Here is a 21,541-nt window from a genome sequence, read left to right on the forward strand (position 1 = left end):
AAACATGTTTGGAAACAGCTCATTTTTATTAATCTAAAAATGTAACAAACTACAGGGTGTTACATTCAAACCAATTGCCGCTAGGCAATAAGTATTTTTGATGATATTGTTAATTTAACTAATAAAGAATGTTACGCGTTACTTTATGAGCACACACAAAACTATTGTATTTTTGTCCACACTGTACATTGGTACAGTGTGGACAAAAATACAATGGAATCAACATGTGATACCTTTTTGGAATCAGCTCAGCTAGGAGTAATCGGAAAATTGAGACAAAATGGGGGTGTTACGTTTAAAAGAAATCACGGTGAAGTCATTACTCGAAAGTAATTCACCCTGTATAATAGATTATTATTTTAAAATACGGAAAATTAAAATGAAAAATCGACGTGCTTCAGGATTATTTCTTGAAATGGTCTGTTTGGCTAAAAATTAATTTGTTCCATACTTCACGGACACAGTGTATATAAGAAATAAGTCGACATTGAACCACTCTGCAGATCTCGATGAATTGAAGATGGACAGTCTGTTGCTTTGAATCAGAAATTCATGTTATTCACTGATTCATTATTGATAATAATTCATAATCAGTGTCAATTAAAATTTCTTCTCAAGGATGTGCATGAATCAAGAATTCATTTACCTCAAAAAAAGCGTAAGTAATTTAATTTTGTTCCCCACTAGGAATTCAATGTTTCAGACAACCAACGTCACGAAAGTAAATTCCTACACTTCCTTTCCAATAAATAAATATTTATACTGTTGATAACTAATTAATACAAATAAGTCGAATACTTTGATAGACAAACGTCAACTATTGATTATGCAAATGAAATTACCCACAAACTAAAGGTTATTTCGTCCAACCCACAATTAAAAAGTACAGCCTACCAACATGAAGAAATTGTGAGGTGCATACACACGATAATAAAAACTGGCATTATTCTTCTGGTGGATTAATTTGATATGCAAATTAGTATTCAAATATCTTAATTCGTTGGTTAGTATCAACAAAGTTTAATTTGATCATTTATCTTGTGTTTGCTCTAATTCGAAGGGTATAATAATAGTTTTTATGTTGTTTCACGTGTGGTAGAAGTGATACCAAGATCAATGGCAAGTGTTGAGACTTAGATCTATACTTAAATTCATCGATAACTCAATTGGTTTAGACAACAAAATTATTGGTATGCAAATCAGTTCCATGTTATTTTATTGAAGATAACTGTTAATATTTGGTAGCCAACATTTGAATGTGAGACCATAATTTTTAAGTAATTTTCATTTCAATTGTGACAGGTCGATCACGATTTGTCTGTTTGTTGAAAACAACAAGCATTGTACCATAAACAGAACTATTTTTGGAATATGAATGAACTTTATAGTGAAACACAAACACTTCAGTCAATAAGTTTTGGGCCCAACCAATAAAAACACAGTTTTTCCTAAAATTTCGACTTTATTCTTCAAAATAGTCACTTTTAAGCCTAAAATTTTGTAGTCTATTAAGTTTTTCTTTTAAGAAAGCTGCATTTGTTCAAAATAGCGTTTTCCCATTCATATATTGACCTCGTCGAAAGATGCTTGGCTCCAAATTAGAATGATTCTTGGGGTTTGAAATGTATGTACATACGCACATGAAAACTTCTTTTTTTCCATGATCACGCATATTTTTTATATGAAAAAATCTCAAAAGCAGCGTAGGTTTGTCTCCTGGTAAAAGTTTGATAACGTAAGCAGCTGGCCTTGCTGATAAACTTGACGTAGAGGTTCTTTTATCTTACAACATCACATCACTTTTACCAGGGGTGTCTATTAAGTGATATTTCTCGTATGCATCGAACACACGTAGATTTTTTTTTTAGATTATGTTTCGACAGTTCTGGTAAGAAGGAAATTATCTTCTTGCACCTGACCCTGTAGATATGCCTGTAGTAGGACCAGCTTTGAATTGCTGATTGTATTTGAAGATTAAACTCCTACATCTATCTAGGGCAAGACATTCTTTCATTGACAAAGGTTGTTGAATATGAAAGTAATAATTAATTGCTTTTATTCAACTCAGTACTACCAGTGTCGTATCATACATTGCATATTGCATCTCTAGGAAAAATTAAATTTGTATTCTTGTAATTTTTTGAGAGATTTCGCATGAACCTTCAAACAGCTATTTTATAATTGAATAGTAGATACTTGATTGATCGTATCTGTAATTTTCAAAGCGACAATGAATTAAAAAATTATTTGGTAATTTTAAAATAATTATGTATGCGAACCTTTCAATAATTTATTATTAAAAGTCACTTATAACAACTTTTTGGTATCCAATTTTCTAAACACTTATAAGTTAAACATTTATGCAATGAAGATCTCTGCGAAAAATGATAAAGCACTCGTATCAATATAGTTCTTGTGTTTTTTTCTTCAAATATTCAAATAAAATTCCGATGTACAGGGTGGGCCAAATTAGACTCTTTTGACTGGCTAGTCCTATTTATATACTAGATAGACGGAAACTGATAGCGGTGTCTGAGGGGCAAATTTCATGAGAAACTCATTGGCGAAAACAGCAACTCCATTACATAGTTACAGGGTGATTCTCGAAAATGTTTCTGTAACATTTTTCTGTTGAAAATTTTTCATTTCTGTAAAAATCATATAAATCAATGAATGTGGTGTACCTAAATTCTAGGACCAACTCGTTGCCCTCTCTTGGCCTTTTAAGTATTTTCGTTTTCCAAAGAAACATCCTATATAATAAAAAAGCGAAAATAGAATAACTGTCTCTCATTTCGTTTGAAATGAATTTCCATGAAGTAAAAACCGACTCAATCCTTCTTTTGAAAGTCATTGACTAATTTCTGAGGATTTCCAATTCAAAACACTAATGTCCATCTATATATAAAATAATGGGTTCGGAATCTGACTGAACAAGAATTATAATTATCGAAAACAAGTTTATTTCAAGAAACCAGTGATCATGCACAGAGGAAGTGATCCAGATAAACCTACCATGGTAGAAAACAGTAGCGTAGAAAACACTACGTGGGACGATGATTAGTGTGAAATTAACTAATTAAAAAAAAATTATGCGGAGTCAATTTTGAACCGAGGATCTGCTTCATTGATAGTGAAACCTGCGTTCTTTACACTGTTCAATGCCAAATTTTAAGGTTGGCTTGTTTTATGTGCTACAAGAAGGAAGTTCGATTATCAATTATAGATATCTTCGCGTGGTTCTCAAGATGCATTGCAACAATCGGAGCTGATTCATCTTTTAATTAACCATTATTGAAGATTGTGGGATTAATTCATGACTATACACTTCTCGGAACAATCAGCCTATTGCAGTTTTTCGAAGTCCATTCAATGGAGTTTTTTGGTACATCACAAAGGTGCCATTCTAGAGGTGTTATGTAATGAAGTTTTTGTTTGGAAATGAATGGTGTTTGTTGCTAGGAACTGTTAACAATTCGTAGTGCAACAATAGTGATTGGGGTATAATTATGGGGAATGTTTTCGAAGAAGTATCTGAGAAACAAACATCTTAGTATTGGCGTGATCAAATTATAAATGATCAGAAAAGGATGATTGATAATTTTATCCAATGAAACTTCTCAAGTGGAAGAGATTCAAAGAATCCTCTACATCTTACATAAGGTTTTTCAATTGGAATTATACAATTTGACATGGTTATAATGGCAACCCTGTATTATTTTATGACATTTCTTATGTCACTTGTGTTTTGGAGGTTATGTTATTTTATCATGGAAAAATACTCACTGCAAATAAGTCTAGCGATTGTTATATTGTTTTATGAAAACCTGTTCTCATTTGTGAATACTGAGAGAGAGTCAAAAATAATTCATGGACGATATTATTCAGCCCATCGACTTAATATTCATCGTATTGTAAATAAGTGCTGCCATTATAACTATTTGAAATTAAAAGTAGTAGTAGGTGTACAACTTCGCTTCCGTTTTGCAATAAATGGCTGTAGCGGTAAGTAGTAGTCGAAATAAATAGATCGTAGATGTCACACAATGAGCTCAGATATGTTTAAACATAATGCCATCGAAATATTAGTCGATTTGTGTCTGCATCATAAAGTTATTCTCGATTAAACATGTCAGCTTACGAGTCAAATTCTCGTCATTTGCGGGAGGTTTTAATTTTCTGCTTCAATATGGAGAAATCTGCGGCTGAGGCTCATCGAATGCTCTCAAACACCTATGGTGAGGTCACCTTTCGTAAAAGAACGTGCCGAGAGTGATTTCAACACTTCAAGAACGGTGATTTTGACGTCGAAGATCAGCATGGCGATGGAAGAGAGAAGGTTTTCGAAAATGCAGAATTGGAGACATTACTTGATCTAGACTCGTTTCAAACGCAACAAGAATTGGTAGGATCATTGGGAGTGACGCAACAAGCCATTTCAAAACGCCTGAAAGTCATGGCAATGATTCGGAATCAAGGAAATTGAATGTCGTATGAGTTGAAGCTGAATTGAATCCTAATAACAGGTATATTACAAGTTCTGAAGAAAAGAGTCTCTATCGTCGGAGAATTGCTATTGGAATAGAGCTATAACAGCAAAAACTTATGACATGATCATTTCGGTCCACGAATAACAGATCTATTTTATAATTGTTTCATAACAAATCCAAAAAAAACAAATTGGTCAAGAATAAACTCTTTGAAATCGTCCGAAAAACATATCTCATTAAAGCTGCACCCAAAACGATCCATCTTACTCGAATCAACATCGACTTCTGTGGTTCCTTCTTTTTCTTCCTTAAATGGGCTTCGGCGACTAACTACGCATGTTTCTTGTCCGATTGGATCAATGGCATGTCAAGATCGTCAGTATGAAATGTCAGTTTATGACAGGATGACGTGAACATGAGATAAAGATCGCGGTTAATAAATGATCGATTTGTTAGTCTGATTTTTGGCAAATAAAAACTTCTGAATGACAGTGACCCTTGACGTAGAGGACAATTTCATCATTGTGAAGAAATGAGGACGAGAAGAAAAAGAAGGAAAGCAAAATTGGAGTTTTAGTCCTTGTGTTATTGGATCCACTTCTTAAATTTTTGTCGAATTTTAGGGAAGAACATTTAACCAAGCGCTTCATCACTGAATAAAATTTTTCTTTAAAATTGTTCATCATTTTCAAGTCGTTCAAGTTCTTGTAGTGTGAATCTTTCCATGATCAAATTACAACCTAAAAATAATACACCATCAAAAATTTTATCATTTCTGTTAGGAAAACCAGTTATTATTTTCTTGACAGAATTTATAATTATTAGAGTAGCTTTGGAAATTTTTCCGTGATTTTATGTCAGATCTGCGACATAATAATTTCATCTTATGTAATCTTAAATTATATTAAATAAAAATCAGAAGGTTAGGTTGAATAAAGTTGAAAAAGTTTAAGGTTTCAGACAGAAACAACTAGAGGGGTGTTACCGTATCAAATCATTAAGATGTTCATGTTCTTGACATCCAACGCAGTTTAAAAGAATTTCCTGAATATAGAATGCGCTGATCTGAATAAAAATACCCACACCTTCCGAGATGAGCCAGCTCAAATTAATCAACGATCAACCTATAAAGAGCCAAGACCTATAATTAAACCTAGAGAATTCGCGTTCTGGATTACAAGAGGAAGGCCAACCATAGAACAAGGAAAAAACTGATAAATATTGCGTCCAATCATAATTTTTTTTTTCGTTTGATTCGTGTTATTAAAATGACCTTGAATATTCACCCACCGATGCCAGCTTTATCATGAACCATACCTCAAAGTAATTATTTCCTTACAATGACCACACCCAAGTGCCTCTTACACAAGTCTTAGATATCTTTTCCACTGGTAACATACATGTGAATTGTTCCATGTAAAATTATGGGTAATTGGATTTGCGCATAAATTTTGAAAATGGTAGGAACCTTTCATTTGCTTGCCAATACTTGTGTAGTTCATTATCTAGGATCTAGATGGATATGAGGTCATCAAGGATTATCTTTGTGAAATCTTATTGCGACAATTGGAATCTAATGCCTGAATTCTGGGGTTTTATTATATCATCGAGAAATCGGTTCAATCGAGTTCTAACTATCAACGATAGATGCAAATGGGATCTGAAAATTATTGTCAATTATGGTAAAATAGCAACTGTTTAGTGTTTGACTTACATAATGAGTTACTCATTGCGTTGAGAAAGAAATAATTCATTCATTTCATAGAAGAATTTCGATACCTAGAGGGTTTAAATGAATCAAGATATATTTTATAGATCACGGTGCAAATTTCTTCTCACTAATTTGTTGAACTACGTCATAAAAGATGCTCTGAATATTGACAGCACTCTATGGTCAACACATTTTTTTTGTGGAATAGTCTTACTTAACATTTTTTGTGTGAATACTGTGGAAAGAATGACTGAACGAAATGGCATTTCTAACAGAGATTTCACAAAAAAATAGGAAAGATGATAGCAATCAAATGCCATATAACTTTGACAACATATTACTGCAATTTTTTTCCAGTTGGTGATGATACTTATTTCGCAAAGAACCCAATTTCCTGATATACAGTTAATAGTATATTCTAAAACAAGTTGCAGAATGGGCTCCTATTCCAACACGAATGCGAAATTCGCAAACGAGCGACGAAGGAGCGAGCTTTTGAACGCGTGAGTGTTGGAATTGCCTTCTGCAACGAGTATTAGACGATATTTTCTCTATTTCAGTCAAGTTTTGTGAAATATTGTCGAAATTCAATGAAAAATTCAGATTATACATCCTAGTGACATTTGTATTGTATCTTGGCAGTTGGTGTGACTGTTACGAACATTGACAGATCACGGAATTTCAATTTGAATCGTACTTTTCGAATATTGAAATAATTTATAATTACGCATTAAATTCGTGAATTATGTCTGACGAAATCGATTTAACACTAACAGAATTAAGAGAAATTGCGAATAATATCGCAAATCATTCCACTAAATCCAAATTATATTATATTGACAATAATTGACGTGTGTTGAATTTTGATAGGATTGGAAGTCTGACGTCTGTGTAGACAACCACAAAACGAAAAATATAACTGAAAACAATGCTGCAATGAGTTCATTACAGCACTGTTTTTAGAACTGTAATGAACTCATTACGATACTGAAATAGAGAAAATAATATTCTAATGAAGTTAATTTGTGGTGTAACTATTTTGAGGAAATCGAAATAGCTCAATTATAATTTTCATGATGCATAAATATCTTTATGACAGAATTTATAAATGGTAACATTTCCATAATTCAGCAATTTCAAACAAAAAATTAAACCTAGTGATTAGGTAATTATTTTCAATTCTTACACCCACTTAGTTGGTCAGGAAGTAAATCAAGTCAAATACTGGATTGTTCTTGACATTCCTTTTAATCAATATAGTGCTTAATTATTCCATTTCCTGAAGCTCTTTCCTGCTGAAAAAAAAATAGGAACCTTTGAAATTTTAGTTCATGTTATAGGGAAACAAAATTGGTGAAAACTTCCAAATTCAGGGTTGTATTTCTCATTCTTTGATCCAACGAGTATAAATAATAATAATAATAAATTGCTGCGATAATATTGCTGTTCTTTGAAATCCTACTTATAATTTGATTTTTGTCAAAAACTACTGAAATTATACGTATGATTTAAAAAGCTATATACACCACATAACTGAATAATCCTCATAAACAAATGGGTATCATAATTATCCAATGAAAGTAAGGTTTAATTCATGACATAACATCTTATCTGACTAACCCACACCATCGCCTATATTGATATTGATCCAATTATTTTTAATATTATTTATTATAGTTTTCGACCGTTACAATGCTCTAATGAGGTACCATTGAGTAATATGTTATGCGTATAGAGAGTACCTCCATTATAAATACCTTCCAACTGGGTCAAGGTCATACGCTACAATAAGGATTGATTTTGAATCTAAATTAATTGAATGTTTCACGGAGTTCAATCGTGTTTCTGCAATGAACGAAAGAGGAAGTCCTTCTGGGAGAAATTAAAAGAGGAATAAGGACATGGGGACTGAAAGATTTCTTGATTACGTTTTGTCAATACTACATATTTATTAGGATATAATGAAGTTGTAGTAACAATATTCTTATAACACTCCTTGAGTATATTCTCCCAGTTTGAATGTGAACCCTCTGTTTAATATAATAATGTGAAGGTTTGTGACAGACCGAAATGATGGTCAGGTCAATTAGCTTTCAGATTTGTTTGTAATCAGTAATAATTAATAAGCAGTGGCGCATTCACCATTTTGTGACAATTGTTTTTTATAATGTATCTACCTACTTCTTGAGGAATATAAAGAGCTGTCCAATAAGGTATTTCATTCAGAATGTCCCGCCATCTGGGCAGCTATCACTTTTGAAATTATCATCTTTTGAAGTGTAAACTACGCCATTACTACTAACTACTACCATTACTAATAACTATATAACGGGTGTTTTTTTTCGAGGTATATAACTTTAAGTTGGCATTACTGTTCAAGATGTTGACCGATTTAACAGCTGTTAAGTGATTTATTCTCAGTTTGGTTCGGCAATTCATAATGAATAGACTCACGCCTGAACAACGCTTGCAAATAGTGCAATTTCATTTCGACAATAATGGTTCTGTGCGGAATACGTATCGCGCACTACGTCCATTTTATTTTGTTTAGCAATGAAGCGCACTTCTGGTTGAATAGCTACGTCAACAAACAAAACTGCCGCATTTGGAGTGAAGCTAATTCTCAAGTGTATGTCGAAACACCGTTACATCCAGAAAAACTGACTGTTTGGTGCTCTTTATGGGCTGGTGGAATCATTGGTCCGTACTTCTTCAAAAACGATAGTGGCCAGAACGTTACAGTCAATGGTGATCGGTATAGAGCCATGATTACTAACTTTTCCATTCCTGAATTGAACAACCATGATGTCCAGGAGCTGTGGTTCCAATAAGACGGCGCAACATGTCACACAGCTCGTGCCACAATCGATTTATTGAAAGACACGTTTGGTGACCGCCTAATTTCACGTTTTGGACCTGTGAATTGGCCTCCAAGATCTTGTGATTTAACACCGCTAGACTACTTTCTGTGGGGCTATGTAAATTCTTTGGTCTATGCGGATAAGCTACAAACCCTTGACCATTTGGAAGACAACGTTCGCCGTGTTATTGCCGATATACGGCCACAAATGTTGGTAAAAGTCATCGAAAATTGGACGTCCAGATTGGACTACATCCGAGCCAGCCGTGGCGGTCATATGCCAGAGATCATATTTAAAATATAATGACACAAGATTATCTTGCGGATAAATAAAATTCATGTCAATCGAATAATCCATAGTTGTTTTATTGCAATTTAAAGTTCCTTAGCTCTAAAAAAAAACACCCTTTATTACAGTGAATGGATTGCGCTACTGCTATGATTAATAATTTTTCATGATTGGAATTGAAAAATATTGATGTGGACGACGTTTATTTTCAACAAGACGGCCTTACATGTTACACAAACCACGAAACAATCGAAATTTTGCAACAGAAAGTTTTTCAAGAGACTTAAAATTATTATCATTGTGAATCCAAATACAAATTTCTATCTCAATCGAAGGAATTTTGAAATTAACAGTAAACCAAAATTTCGGATGGTTGTATTCACGAATTCAGACGTGCTACTCGAAATTCGAAATCAATCTGATCAATCTGAGACCAATCCCCACCTCAAAATTCGAAAATTACAAACATACTGACGAAATGATAGAGCAATCGGTACAAAGAACCAACGCTCAAAAAAAACGTCCACAAATATCAACCGCTTGAAAATAAACAACCAAACAAGTATCGCCTATTTAAAACAGTGTTGCATAAATATCGTAGCCATTTTTCTGCGTTCCCTTTTCGATTCAGTTTCATGAATTGTTAACTTCAAGCCGACGTAATTTACCATTCAAAAGATGTCTGCAAAGGGTACCGCCTTTGGTCAAAGACATAGCGCATTTACTTACCTACGCTGTATGCTTACGAACAATGATCTAATTCGAAAAAACCTTGTTAGAACGGTTGCTGATATGAAAAGCGACTCAAGTACCTAGAGGTTTTTTAAACTGTGGTACAAGGTAGCGTTACGCCATTGTTTGGTAATTCGAGACATGTTCCAAAGATTAAGCTTTGCTGGTTTTATAAACGTTATCGATATGACCCGAGTCAACGACTAGGAAGTGTTTCAGTGGAGCACACTTGCAAATGCAAACTTATTCAATTGATTTGATTTGAAGGCAATATGAAATATCTACTTTTTGGCAAATTTTCGAAAATTGCTCTACTTTGAGCTGTTGTATCTCCCGAAAGAATACTCCTAGACAATTGTTGATTTTTTTACAGATAGATTGATCTTTTGTGAATCCAATGGTGTAACATTCAATCTTCTGCTGTAAACAGTTTGGAAAATATGATTTTCCCCGCAAAATAGTTTTTAAGAAAGAATATCTGATTACATATTCTTAATCTATGCGTTCGAATTAACTCTTGAAGTGACTTTGGTGGTGATATGAGTAAGTTTTTACCTACCACAACCAAAGTCACTTCAAGAGTTAATTTGAGGGCGTAAATGAAGAATATGATATCAGATATTTTTAAGAAAATTTATTTTTCTACTTATGGCGGTTTGAAAATGAGAAAATTTGGACCTTCGCGGGGAAAATCATATTTTCCAAAGTGTTCATAGTAGAAAATTGAATGTTACCTTATTGGATTCACAAAAAATCAATCTACCTGTGAAAAAATCAACAATTGTTTAGGATTGCGTGTAACTACTTTTATTATTTGAAAAAAATGGAAAAAAGGAATTTCGTGTGCTGATAAAATATTGTTTTTTGAAGGAAAAAATACAGTTGAGGCAAAATCTTGGCTTGATAAAGAGTTTCCGGGGTCTGCACCAGGAAAATCAACAATCATTGATGGGTATGCTAAGTTTACACGTGGTGAAATGAGCACCGAAGACGGCGAACGCTGTGGACGCCTAAAAGAGGCTATCACCGACGAAAAAATCAATAAAGTTCACAAAATAATTTTGAATGACCGTAAAGTGAAGTTGATCGAGACAGCAGACATTGTAAAGATATCATCTGAACGGGTACATCATATCATTCACGAATATTTTTACATGAGAAAGCTGTGTGCAAAATGGGTCACAATCGATCAAAAGAAACAACGTGTTAATGATTCTGAGAAGTGTTTGAAGCTGTTTAAGTGCAATAAACCTGAATTTTTTGCGTCGATATGTGACAATGGACCAAACATGGCTCCATCATTCCACTCAATCGACAGTCAGCTGAGTGGACTACACACGATGAACCAAATACAAAGCGAGGAAAATCATAACATTCAGCTGGCAAGATTATGGCATCAATATTCTGGGATGCGCAAGGTATAATATAATTCATTGATTACCTCCAAAAGTTTTGATCGTTTAAGGATGAAATCGTTAAAAAACGGCCCCATTTGAAAAAAAAAGTGTTGTTTCATCAAGACAATGCGCCGTGTCACAAATCAATGAAAACAATGAATAAATTGCATGTATTGTGCTTCGAATTGCTTCTGCATGCTCGCTGGAATGAAATTTAGCGTCAATGAAGAAGTAATCGCCGAAACTGAAACCTATTTTGAAGCGAAAGACAGATCCTACTCGAAGGGAACTATGTAGAATAATAAAATCGAATTTTGCCACAAAAAAATGTGTTTTACTATGATAGACTAGGAACTTTTCAATTGGCCTGTATTTCTTCGGTCGATTCCAATGTTTTATTATCAGAAACAATTATCTAATATGAACCAAATATTGTAAAAATGAGAAATATCTAAAGAATGACACTAAGAATGAGTTCATCCCAGATAGGACCTTGAAAATAACTGGGATGATAAATCGTTGAAAATGCCCATTTGCAATTGTTGCAGGTGTACGCGTTGTGACTAACAACAAAGTCCTGATATGTTCCTTTGAATCGTTTCTTTTTAGATGAGGAAACGATGGTGAGATTGACCGTGACAACACCCAAAGTTGAATTGTGGCATTTGGATTCGATTGAATCGACCGAATCGACATTGTTAACTTGCTATTCGAGACATTTAAACGATATTAAAAATACTCTTCCAAATCTGGGTGGCACACACGGTTTCCTCGTGGTCATTCGACTTCATTATGCCACTCAACAATAACCATAAAATAAAAAAAAAATGAGAGGAGCACTGACTCTGTTGGCGCTCATGTACAGGGTGGGCAAATTTCGATGTTTTAGTACTTCAACTTTTAAACCTGAGGAGATAGACAAAATATATACCCTATTCTCGGTCTTTTTTTCTGAGAAACTAACAAGGGTAGTATTCATTTTTGGCCACCTTCTTTTGTTTTCGAGTTATAAGCGAAAATTGGAAAAATGGCTTTATCGAAAATAATTTATATCTCTGCTAGTACTGATGATAGAGCTCTGAAACTAAAACATTATATAGACACTTTTTCACGTAGAATCCAGTGTCGTACTTGTTTTTTCAAAAGGGTCTTTAATTACGAAGCTACGACGCAAAGTTATGTTTTTTCAAATGGGAACACTAGATTTCTGTACCATTTTTTGAAAGCTTAATTTTTCCTGATTTCAAAAATATATAACATCGTATGGTTAGTATTGATATGAATAATATAGAATGGTCGATAACCTTTTTTATCTAAAAGTCCCAATATTTCTATGGTTTCAAATATTAGTGAGCACAGAAAAATTGAGCTTTCTATAACAAGAGCAGTGTATTTCCGTCATCTGATTATTTCTATGCTTTTTACTCATTTCTACAAAATTCGAATCTAGATATATTTTATAAAAATAGTTTCTAAAATATAAATGAACACGGAGAAAATATCTCTGATGATGAAGCTCTGAAATTGGTACTTTATACAGGCACATTTGAGGTAGAGTCCAGTGGCGTGCTTTTTTTAGCAGGATTTTCAATTACGGAGCTATGACCAAAAGTTATGTTTTTTTGGGAACACTAAAGCGCTTAAAAATCTCTTAATAACACAAAAGCATTCAATTGTACCCTGTGGATTCTCTTTGATTATATCATTTTTCCGAAAAAGGAGGTTTCATTCAATAGTCTGATTTTGAACTTATAGAAGACACGGAGTCCCACAAGGTTCGGTGTTTCTCTGTTGTTCATAAAATTCTTCGGGAAAATTCTTTCAAATATTCTGATATGATAATAATCATTTGTGTTTCAAAAATCTATTAGCTATCACGATATCAATTACCTTCTCAAGTACATTTTCCATTTTTTTTTCAGATTTTTTTCGAGGGAAAATTGACAAGTGAAGCCTTGCCTACCATGAGGTTTGAGCGCAGTGTCGATGATGGCCCTCTTCAAGGATCGGACTTTCTTTCTCTCCTCATGAGTGCCCCTAACCCTCCAAGGTCGGAAGAAGTAACACCAGCAACTCTAAAAACCAGCACAGAAAGTAGAATGACACGTAGCACCTATCATTTACACCCTTACACGAATACCATAAGAAAACACAGACCAACCGTAGGTAGCCTATTCAAAATCGAGAGGAACAACAGGGAAACCAGTGAAAACAGTGATAGTGAAGGTATAGTGGTAGCTGTCAGGGTGTCTTCTTCAGTTGGCAAGACCTTGATCAACAAGGATGTGAGACAAGGAAGTTACGAGCAAGAAAAGAATGATTTAAGTGATGTAGATCAAGAGAAACACGCCAACACAACACCGGGAAATGTTGAAGATCTTGGTTCAAGTTCGTTAGATGCCAACCACGTAGCTGACGTCGTAGACCAGATTTCAATAGCTTCCGAAGATCATCCTAGCGTGATAGCAGAGTCCAACAAGAGCGAATTCAACATAGAGGAGAAAGAACCTATAACAACAGATTCAGAATCATCTCAATCAGCTTTCGTCGAAGTTCCGGCTAGATTACCAGATTTTAACCCACCTGAAGATTTGCTCAAACAAGGCCAAAGTCAAACTAAGGTCCACCCTTACCAACAAACTATAATCTTCCACAATACCGGAGACTCCAACCAAGCACGATCAGTGTCTTACAGCAGTGTTGCACAGGGTGTTTCCAGTTTGAGGGACAAGTTGCACGAGAGGCAAGAAAGGAATTACGATGGGTCCAAAAGCTCGGATTACCTCAATAATTTCGGCAATTCTGAAAAGGACAAGTCCAACGGTAGTAGCTCCAGTCAAACTCAATCCTATCCAGTAACTGAAAGCTCTAGGAAACCTTGGAACAGACCTAGCAGCACCTCCACTCCAAGGTTCAGTGAGAGGAACTGGGAATCTCCAGAGAAATCTTACGTACCAAGGCCCACCCAAACACCTTACCAGGCGCAAGCAGAACAAAACTACGAAGTCGACGAATCGGTCAGTGTCGTAACAAACGGGAGGGTGCACGGGGTGCAACCCCCCAAACAGAATGCGGACGAGAAAAGCAAAAAAGACGATAACCAAAAAGTGGGTTACGTGGTAGAGGGCAGAAATTATAGGAAATATCGCGTTGAAGAAAGGACCTCAGACGGGTTCATAGTCGGAGAATACGGGGTGGTGAGCCATGACGATGGCTCGCTCAGGGGCGTACGTTACACGGCCGATGGTACGATAAATCCTCGTTTGATCTATGACGCGCTGATGAAGTTTCTGTCTTTGTGATTTGTTTTCAATTGATGCCATAGACTTGTAGTGCTTAGAGATGTGGATGGTGCTAGTTTTGTCTTCGGTTTATGTGGATTTAAGGTGCCATTTTCTGTTAAATATTTTGTATACTAAATTTTTTGTATATTTGAATTTGAAATATGTTTCCTGAGGTTGTCAACCTTTTGGTCTTCTTATGTCTTCGCATGTGAAATCTAAAAAATGTTATTCTGACTTCTGACTGTAATTTTTTTTTGTTGGAAATTCCTATTATTTCTCGTGTAATTCTTTTGATCCAATATTTTAGTTACCTCCATGTCTGTAAGCGAAGTGTTGTGATCTAGGTGCTGTTAATCCAAGTACTGCCTAATTTAAGTTCCTCGAAATGGACTGAAGCTACTGAAAATAAATTTCCGTTATCAAGATGCTACTCTAATTTTGATTGTAAAATGTCATGGAAATCTGATAATTTCTTGCCTTTGTATGACTTGAACGCGTTACTTTTATATTATGTTCGAAAATTGCTCATGATCTAGTTGTAAATGTAAGCTATTGCGATTTTTTTTACGTCTTGTGAGATATTTCTGATGATTTATGTAACTAGTTAATTTTTGTGTAAGTCATTAAGATAAGAACTGAATAAAAGAAGCAATATTAAATTGGAGTTTTTGTTTACTATTTAGATTAGTTCGTAAATATTACATAAAAACAGGGTGTCCCAGAACGCGATGGCAAAATAATAATGAACACAGTAATTTTCAAAATAAATAAATAAATAAGTTTATCGAAGCAGAAAAAAATACGAATTGTTTATTCGATTTTTCATTTATTGTATGAATGCCAAAGATGCCACAATTGATAAAGGGACTCCCCGTATATCTGCAACAAATTGATTGTCACTTCTTGAGTTGTAAGCAAATTTAACATGACCTACGGGTGCATTGCCCTTGCTTGAAAAGTAATTTTAAATGTAATCATCATTCCTCAATTCCTTTTTCTTCTTTCTTCTTCAGTTGAGGAGAAGGTTCAATTCCATTACGTACATGTGAGAAGAAGATGGAAAAGTGTAATTTCATCCTCACGTCTTCGAAAATTATTTATCCGACTGTTCCATTCGACAGGGCAACAGCCCCACAATCATTTTTTTTTCGATCCAAGTTAATAATTTTACCGGTCGTTTAACTCTGCGTCCTTGCAAGGTTGTACGATTGCGTTGGCGTAAGAATTCGAACGGTCGATAAAAGAATAATACAATAAGGATTCACCTCGCCTTGATAAGCTTCAAAAATTATATTGAGATGATGAAATTGATCAGAGGAATGAAAAAAAAATATCCTTCGGGCCGGATTTGAACCAGCGACCTATGGATGACAGCTGTTCACTTCCCACTACAGTCCACCGCTCTACCAACTGAGCTACCGAAGGTTGTTGATTCAAATTAGGAATTACAGGGTGATATTCGACAACTTATCAATTACTCTTTTTTATCCTCATTTCTATTTGATGCATTCAATTAGCAAACGCTAATTTCATAAAGTTTTTTCTTCAAACACACTATTAGATGCATTTATTTGGTGAATAAAGTAAATAATTCTCAAATACCAATTGCCGGTAATTACCTCTTACATGCCGGCAACACACAATACACGTTCAAGTATGTTGGATAGCGCTAAATTGAATTCTTCAACTTCTAAATCTGTGAGATGTATTATTGGTTTCAGTTAAGTATTTCTTAATGAACCATTCGAGATAATTTACAAAATAAAAGAATCGAATGAAAAAGTCACATTGAGAACTTTTCTCTATCTAGTTGCATTACATTTTCTACAGAAGTGGATACTGAATTGTTATACACATTGAACTTGCTAACTAATTTAAAAAAAAATTGAAAATAATCATGAATTATTGTATTTGAAAATGTGATGATTATTATGCTCATATTTGAGAAAGTAAGTATGTAACAACGATCTCAAAACTTCATTATCGAAATTGATGAATTAACTTCAACAATACGATTTTTTTTCTTATACTTGTTAAATAATCATTATAATACTCCCCTAAGGGGTATGAAAGAAGCGTGAAATATCATCCCATCAAAGAAAAGCTCCTCTTTTTCAATAAAGTGCCGACAAAAAGCCATCCGACCTGCAAATCAACTCTCTATTGTTACTTCTTCCTCTTGATAGACATGATTCAGGACAGTTTTAATTCTGTTTAAGTGCAGAGCGAATTGGAACAATCAAATCTGAAGTTACAACAATGTCGCGCTAGTTTTATGAAAAGAGCAATGGTTTTGTATGGGGACAATTATAGGAGTTATCGCCATCCTAGTAATATGAAGCTAGGACATTGTTGTTGCTCAGTGTGGAGAGCACATGGGGGTGTGCGAGGGTAATTTGATCAGCGCCCCCTTGACAGAGTACCTACTAGCGAAGAATTTAATAATGGGTTGCACACTTGAATGGGAATTGTATTGGAAATATTAGGAGCAAATTATTAGATCGCACACCAGTGTTCAAGTAGAATAGGGTTGAAGACTTTGTTAACTGTTTCATTGTAATTTCTGTTTTTCAAAAGAAATCGAAATAGGTGCAAATTGATGAAAAATATACAGGAAAGGCAGGAGCTTTTAAGTGCTTGTTCATTCATGCATCAACATATAGAGGGTTTTTCCTAATTGAATGTCAATATTTATGGGGGTGATTTTTGGGCCCATTTCAAGAAAAAAACTGCATACGAACATATGTTCTAAACGTCTTACCTTTTGAGATACAGGGTGGTAAAGTGTTTCAAACATAAAACATTTATTATTCATATCTACAATACCACTTCAGATATTTCATTTAAATTTGTCCTGCATGTAGTATGAATCAAAAGGCATTTCTTAATATATATATATTTTTTTATTTACACCAGTGGCGTTCGTACGTAATTTGACCTGCCTATTTTGGCAGACATTGATTGGACGCCACAGATTTTTCCTGGAATAAAATTATTTTTGAAATTCGCAATAATTTCTCACCAAAGTTGATCACCTGACTTTTTCCAATTCATACATGGTTTTCGCTTAAAAAAACCGTTTCTATGCATGATCATAACAATATCGTTAATACAATAATACATACATAATATGACAATATCACCATGCAGAGAAAAACATTGATTTCATTTTCTTAGATGAAACCCTTCCGTCGGACTAAAAAAATTCAAGAGATCAAATTTGCTCATTATTGAACACAGATTTAATTTTTTTTTATTTTTGAAAACTTTACCACGTTGTATTTCAAAAGGTAAGACGTTTAGTACATATGTTCATTTGCAGTGTTTTTTCTTAAAATGAGCTCAAAAATCACCACTATAAGTATTGACATTCAATTAGGAAACACCCTGTTTACCTTCATACAGTTACGTGGTCTGCAAAGGCGCAACTGATGCATGAATGATCGATCGCTCAAAAACTCCTAACTTCTAATGTATTTTTTTTATCAATTTATGCCCGTACAGAAAATTTTACCATGCGAAATATACAAACAGGTGGCAAAATGATGTCTTAAGTAAACGAGCGCTTAACAAGTATCCAAAGAATTCTTAGTTCAGAAATACTAATGAAAAAATAGGTTTCTTGCTAAATATAAGTTAGATATTTTGGAAGAATGATTGAATCCGAAAATAGTTCAGTACAATTACGATTATCTGATTACAAAATAGTGAATTCGAATTTTTTAGATTTTCGAAAGAATTATTTGTATTGCTAAAAGGAAAAACTGTAGATATGACTTGAAAGGACTCTTTCCCAATACATGAATTGAATTTACGGAAAAATCATTATCACAAGAGGCACTTTCCATTAACTCCGCCAAACGAAAAGAAATACTATCTTATCTTAATCGCCGAAATTTCGAAATTTCCCATCTAATCCCTATCGATTCAACCATATAAAACACCCTAGAAATATGAACTTCGTATAGTTCAATCACAAAACGATCGAAATCAACACACCAAAATGTCGAAAGTATTCTTCTCCCTCTTTCTCCTCTGTGCAGTTTCTGCGTCATTTGGTGACGTTCAAGTTTCTAATACGCTGAGTGAGTTAAAGAATGGTTCTGATGTCCAGAAGCTAAGACTTTCAGGCGATGATGGCTACAGCAATTGGGGCGACCTGGTTTACAAGAATAGACAGTCTGGCGACAAGCTTCTCTATCGAGGTCTCATTGTACTTCCTGATGTAAGTGGGGCTGATAAGACTTGGCAGCATGATGTTGTATTCGATGGAGATCATTCATTTACAACTGTGAGATTTCTGAATGTTGGAAGACAAAGAGCTTTCGGTGAAGAAATTGGAATAGAAGCTGATAGAGTTCGAGTCATCTATATCGTTCCAGCTCAAAAAGATCCAAGGATAATTGTCGAGATTTATGGATCCGCATGAAAGAACTTTGAATAATTCATGTATCAGTTGAAACTTTCATTGCATAATTTTTATTATTTCAATAATATCTTATTGTTTTTATATGTTTATATGAACCAAATAAAATGGTTGAAGGTACTTGTAATTTACTTCTAAAAAAAAACTAGTTAGTGTGACTTATTGTCGTAGACCACATAAGGGATTCAAGTTCCTTGCCAGAAAAAAATATCTGTCAATTGGCGTGGCTCTATGCTTTCTCGTCTACCGTTCCTAAAGAGTCAGCACTTCACAATGAAGTTTATTCGATCAGGAGTCGAGAAAATAAGCTTTTTCCTTGCGTGCGCAACAAGTCGTGCAAGTATTTATTATATTACTTGATCAAGACTCGTGTCAAATGCAACAAGAATTGGCAGGATCATTGGGAGTGACGAAATAAGCAGTTTCAAAACGCCTGAAAATCATGGGAATGATTTAGAAACAAGGAAATTGGGTGCCGTACGAGTTGAAGCCGAGAGATGTTGAACGGTGTTTCTTTGCTTGTGAACAGCCGCTTGCAAGGCAAAGACGGAAGGGATTTCTGCTTAGACTATATATCAGACTTATATAGTCTAAGGATTTCTGCATCGCATTGTGACTGGAAATGAAAAATGGGTTCATTTCGATAATCTCAAGCGCAGACAATAATGGGGATACCCTGGCCATGCTTCCACGTCGACTGCCAAACCGAATATTCACAGTTCCAAGGTCATGCTCAATATTTGGTGGGGCCAGCTCGGTGTAGTGTATTATGAGTTGTTCAAACCGACTGAAACAATCACAGGCGATCGTTATCGAACGCAATTAATGCGTTTGAGCCGAGCATTGAAAGACAAATAGCCGTTATACAACTAGAGACATGATAAATTGATTTTACAGCATGATAATACTCGACCCCATGTTGCGAAAGTGGTCAAGACATACTTAGAAACGTTGAAATTGGAAGTCCTACCTCACCCACCGTATTCTCCAGGCGTTGCTCCTTCGGACTATCACTTGTTTCGATCAATGGCACACGTCCTGGCTGACCAGCATCTCCGGTCTTATGAAGTAAAATTGGATCGATTCCGGGATCGCTTCAAAAGATGACCAATGCGGGGATTCGTATACGCTGCCCGAAAGATGGGAAAAAGTAATGACCAGCGATGGACAATACTTCGAATCATAGATGTTTTACCACTTTTCCAAATAAAGCCTCGAATTTCGGAAAAAACGGCGGAAGCAAAGTTGTACGCCTATGTATCAAAATATTTCAATTGATAAAAATTAATTATGAAGGTTTTTGTTCGTTGATCTTTGAAAATAAACGATTCTTAACAATATGTTAACACCGAGCTGGTCCCAACAAATACTGAGCATAACCTTGGAACTGTGAATATTCGGTTTGGCAGTCGACGTGGAAGCATGGCCATGATTGTCTGCGCTTGAGATTATCGTAATGAACCCATTTTTCATTTCCAGTCACAATGCGATGCAGAAATCCTTAGACTATATAAGTCTGATATATAGTCTAAGCAGAAATCCCTTCCGTCTTTGCCTTGCAAGCGGCTGTTCTCAAGCAAAGAAACACCGTTCAACATCTCTCGGCTTCAACTCGTACGGCACCCAATTTCCTTGTTTCTAAATCATTCCCATGATTTTCAGGCGTTTTGAAATTGCTTATTTCGTCACTCCCAATGATCCTGCCAATTCTTGTTGCATTTGACACGAGTCTTGATCAAGTAATATAATAAAACCTTGCACGACTTGTTGCGCATTTTCTCGACTCCTAATCGAATATACTTCATTGTGAAGTGCTGACTTTTTAGGAACGGTAGACGAGAAAGCATAGAGCCACGCCAATTGACAGATATTTTTTTCTGGCAAGGAACTTGAACTCCAACCCTCAGTGTGGTCTACGACATTAAGTCAAACCACCTAGGTTTTTTTAGAAGCAAACCAAAAATACCTTCAACCATTTTATTCGGTTCATACAAACATACAAAAACAATAATATTTTATTGAAATAATAATAATGATGTAATGAAAATTTCAACTGATGAATTATTCAAGGTTCTCTCATGCGAATCCATAAATCTCGACAATTATCCTTGGATCTTTTTGAGCTGGAACGATATAGACGACTCGAACTCTATTAGCTCCTACGTCAATTTCTTCACCAAAAGCTCTTTGTCTTCCAACATTCAGAAATCTCACAGATGAAACTGTAAGATCTTTCTGGGATACAACTTCATATTTCCAAGTCTGATCAGCTCCACTTACATCAGGAAGTACAATGAGACCTCGATGGAGAAGCTTGTCGCCAGACTGTCTATTGTTGTCAACCAGGTCGCC

At 34.9% G+C, this 21,541-nt stretch overlaps 1 protein-coding gene and 1 non-coding gene across 2 annotated transcripts in view; one reads left to right on the top strand and one right to left on the bottom strand.

Annotated features, from left to right (window-relative positions):
- Positions 1–15,422, top strand: part of LOC123676001 — a 53,233-nt gene extending 37,811 nt beyond the window's left edge. The window contains exon 2 of the mRNA XM_045611633.1: positions 13,402–15,422. Coding sequence (XP_045467589.1) covers positions 13,402–14,781 — 1,380 coding nt within the window. The 3' untranslated portion in view covers positions 14,782–15,422. The remainder of the gene's footprint in view (positions 1–13,401) is intronic.
- A 674-nt stretch (positions 15,423–16,096) lies between these two features.
- On the bottom strand, positions 16,097–16,188 carry Trnay-gua. Its single transcript is given in 2 exon segments — positions 16,097–16,132; positions 16,152–16,188. It is a non-coding gene; the product is annotated as a tRNA-Tyr (tRNA).
- Between the last annotated feature and the right edge of the window lie 5,353 nt (positions 16,189–21,541).

The sequence above is a fragment of the Harmonia axyridis genome, chromosome 3 (genome assembly GCF_914767665.1).
Source record: "Harmonia axyridis chromosome 3, icHarAxyr1.1, whole genome shotgun sequence".
In the NCBI taxonomy this organism is placed as follows: Eukaryota; Metazoa; Arthropoda; class Insecta; order Coleoptera; family Coccinellidae; genus Harmonia; species Harmonia axyridis.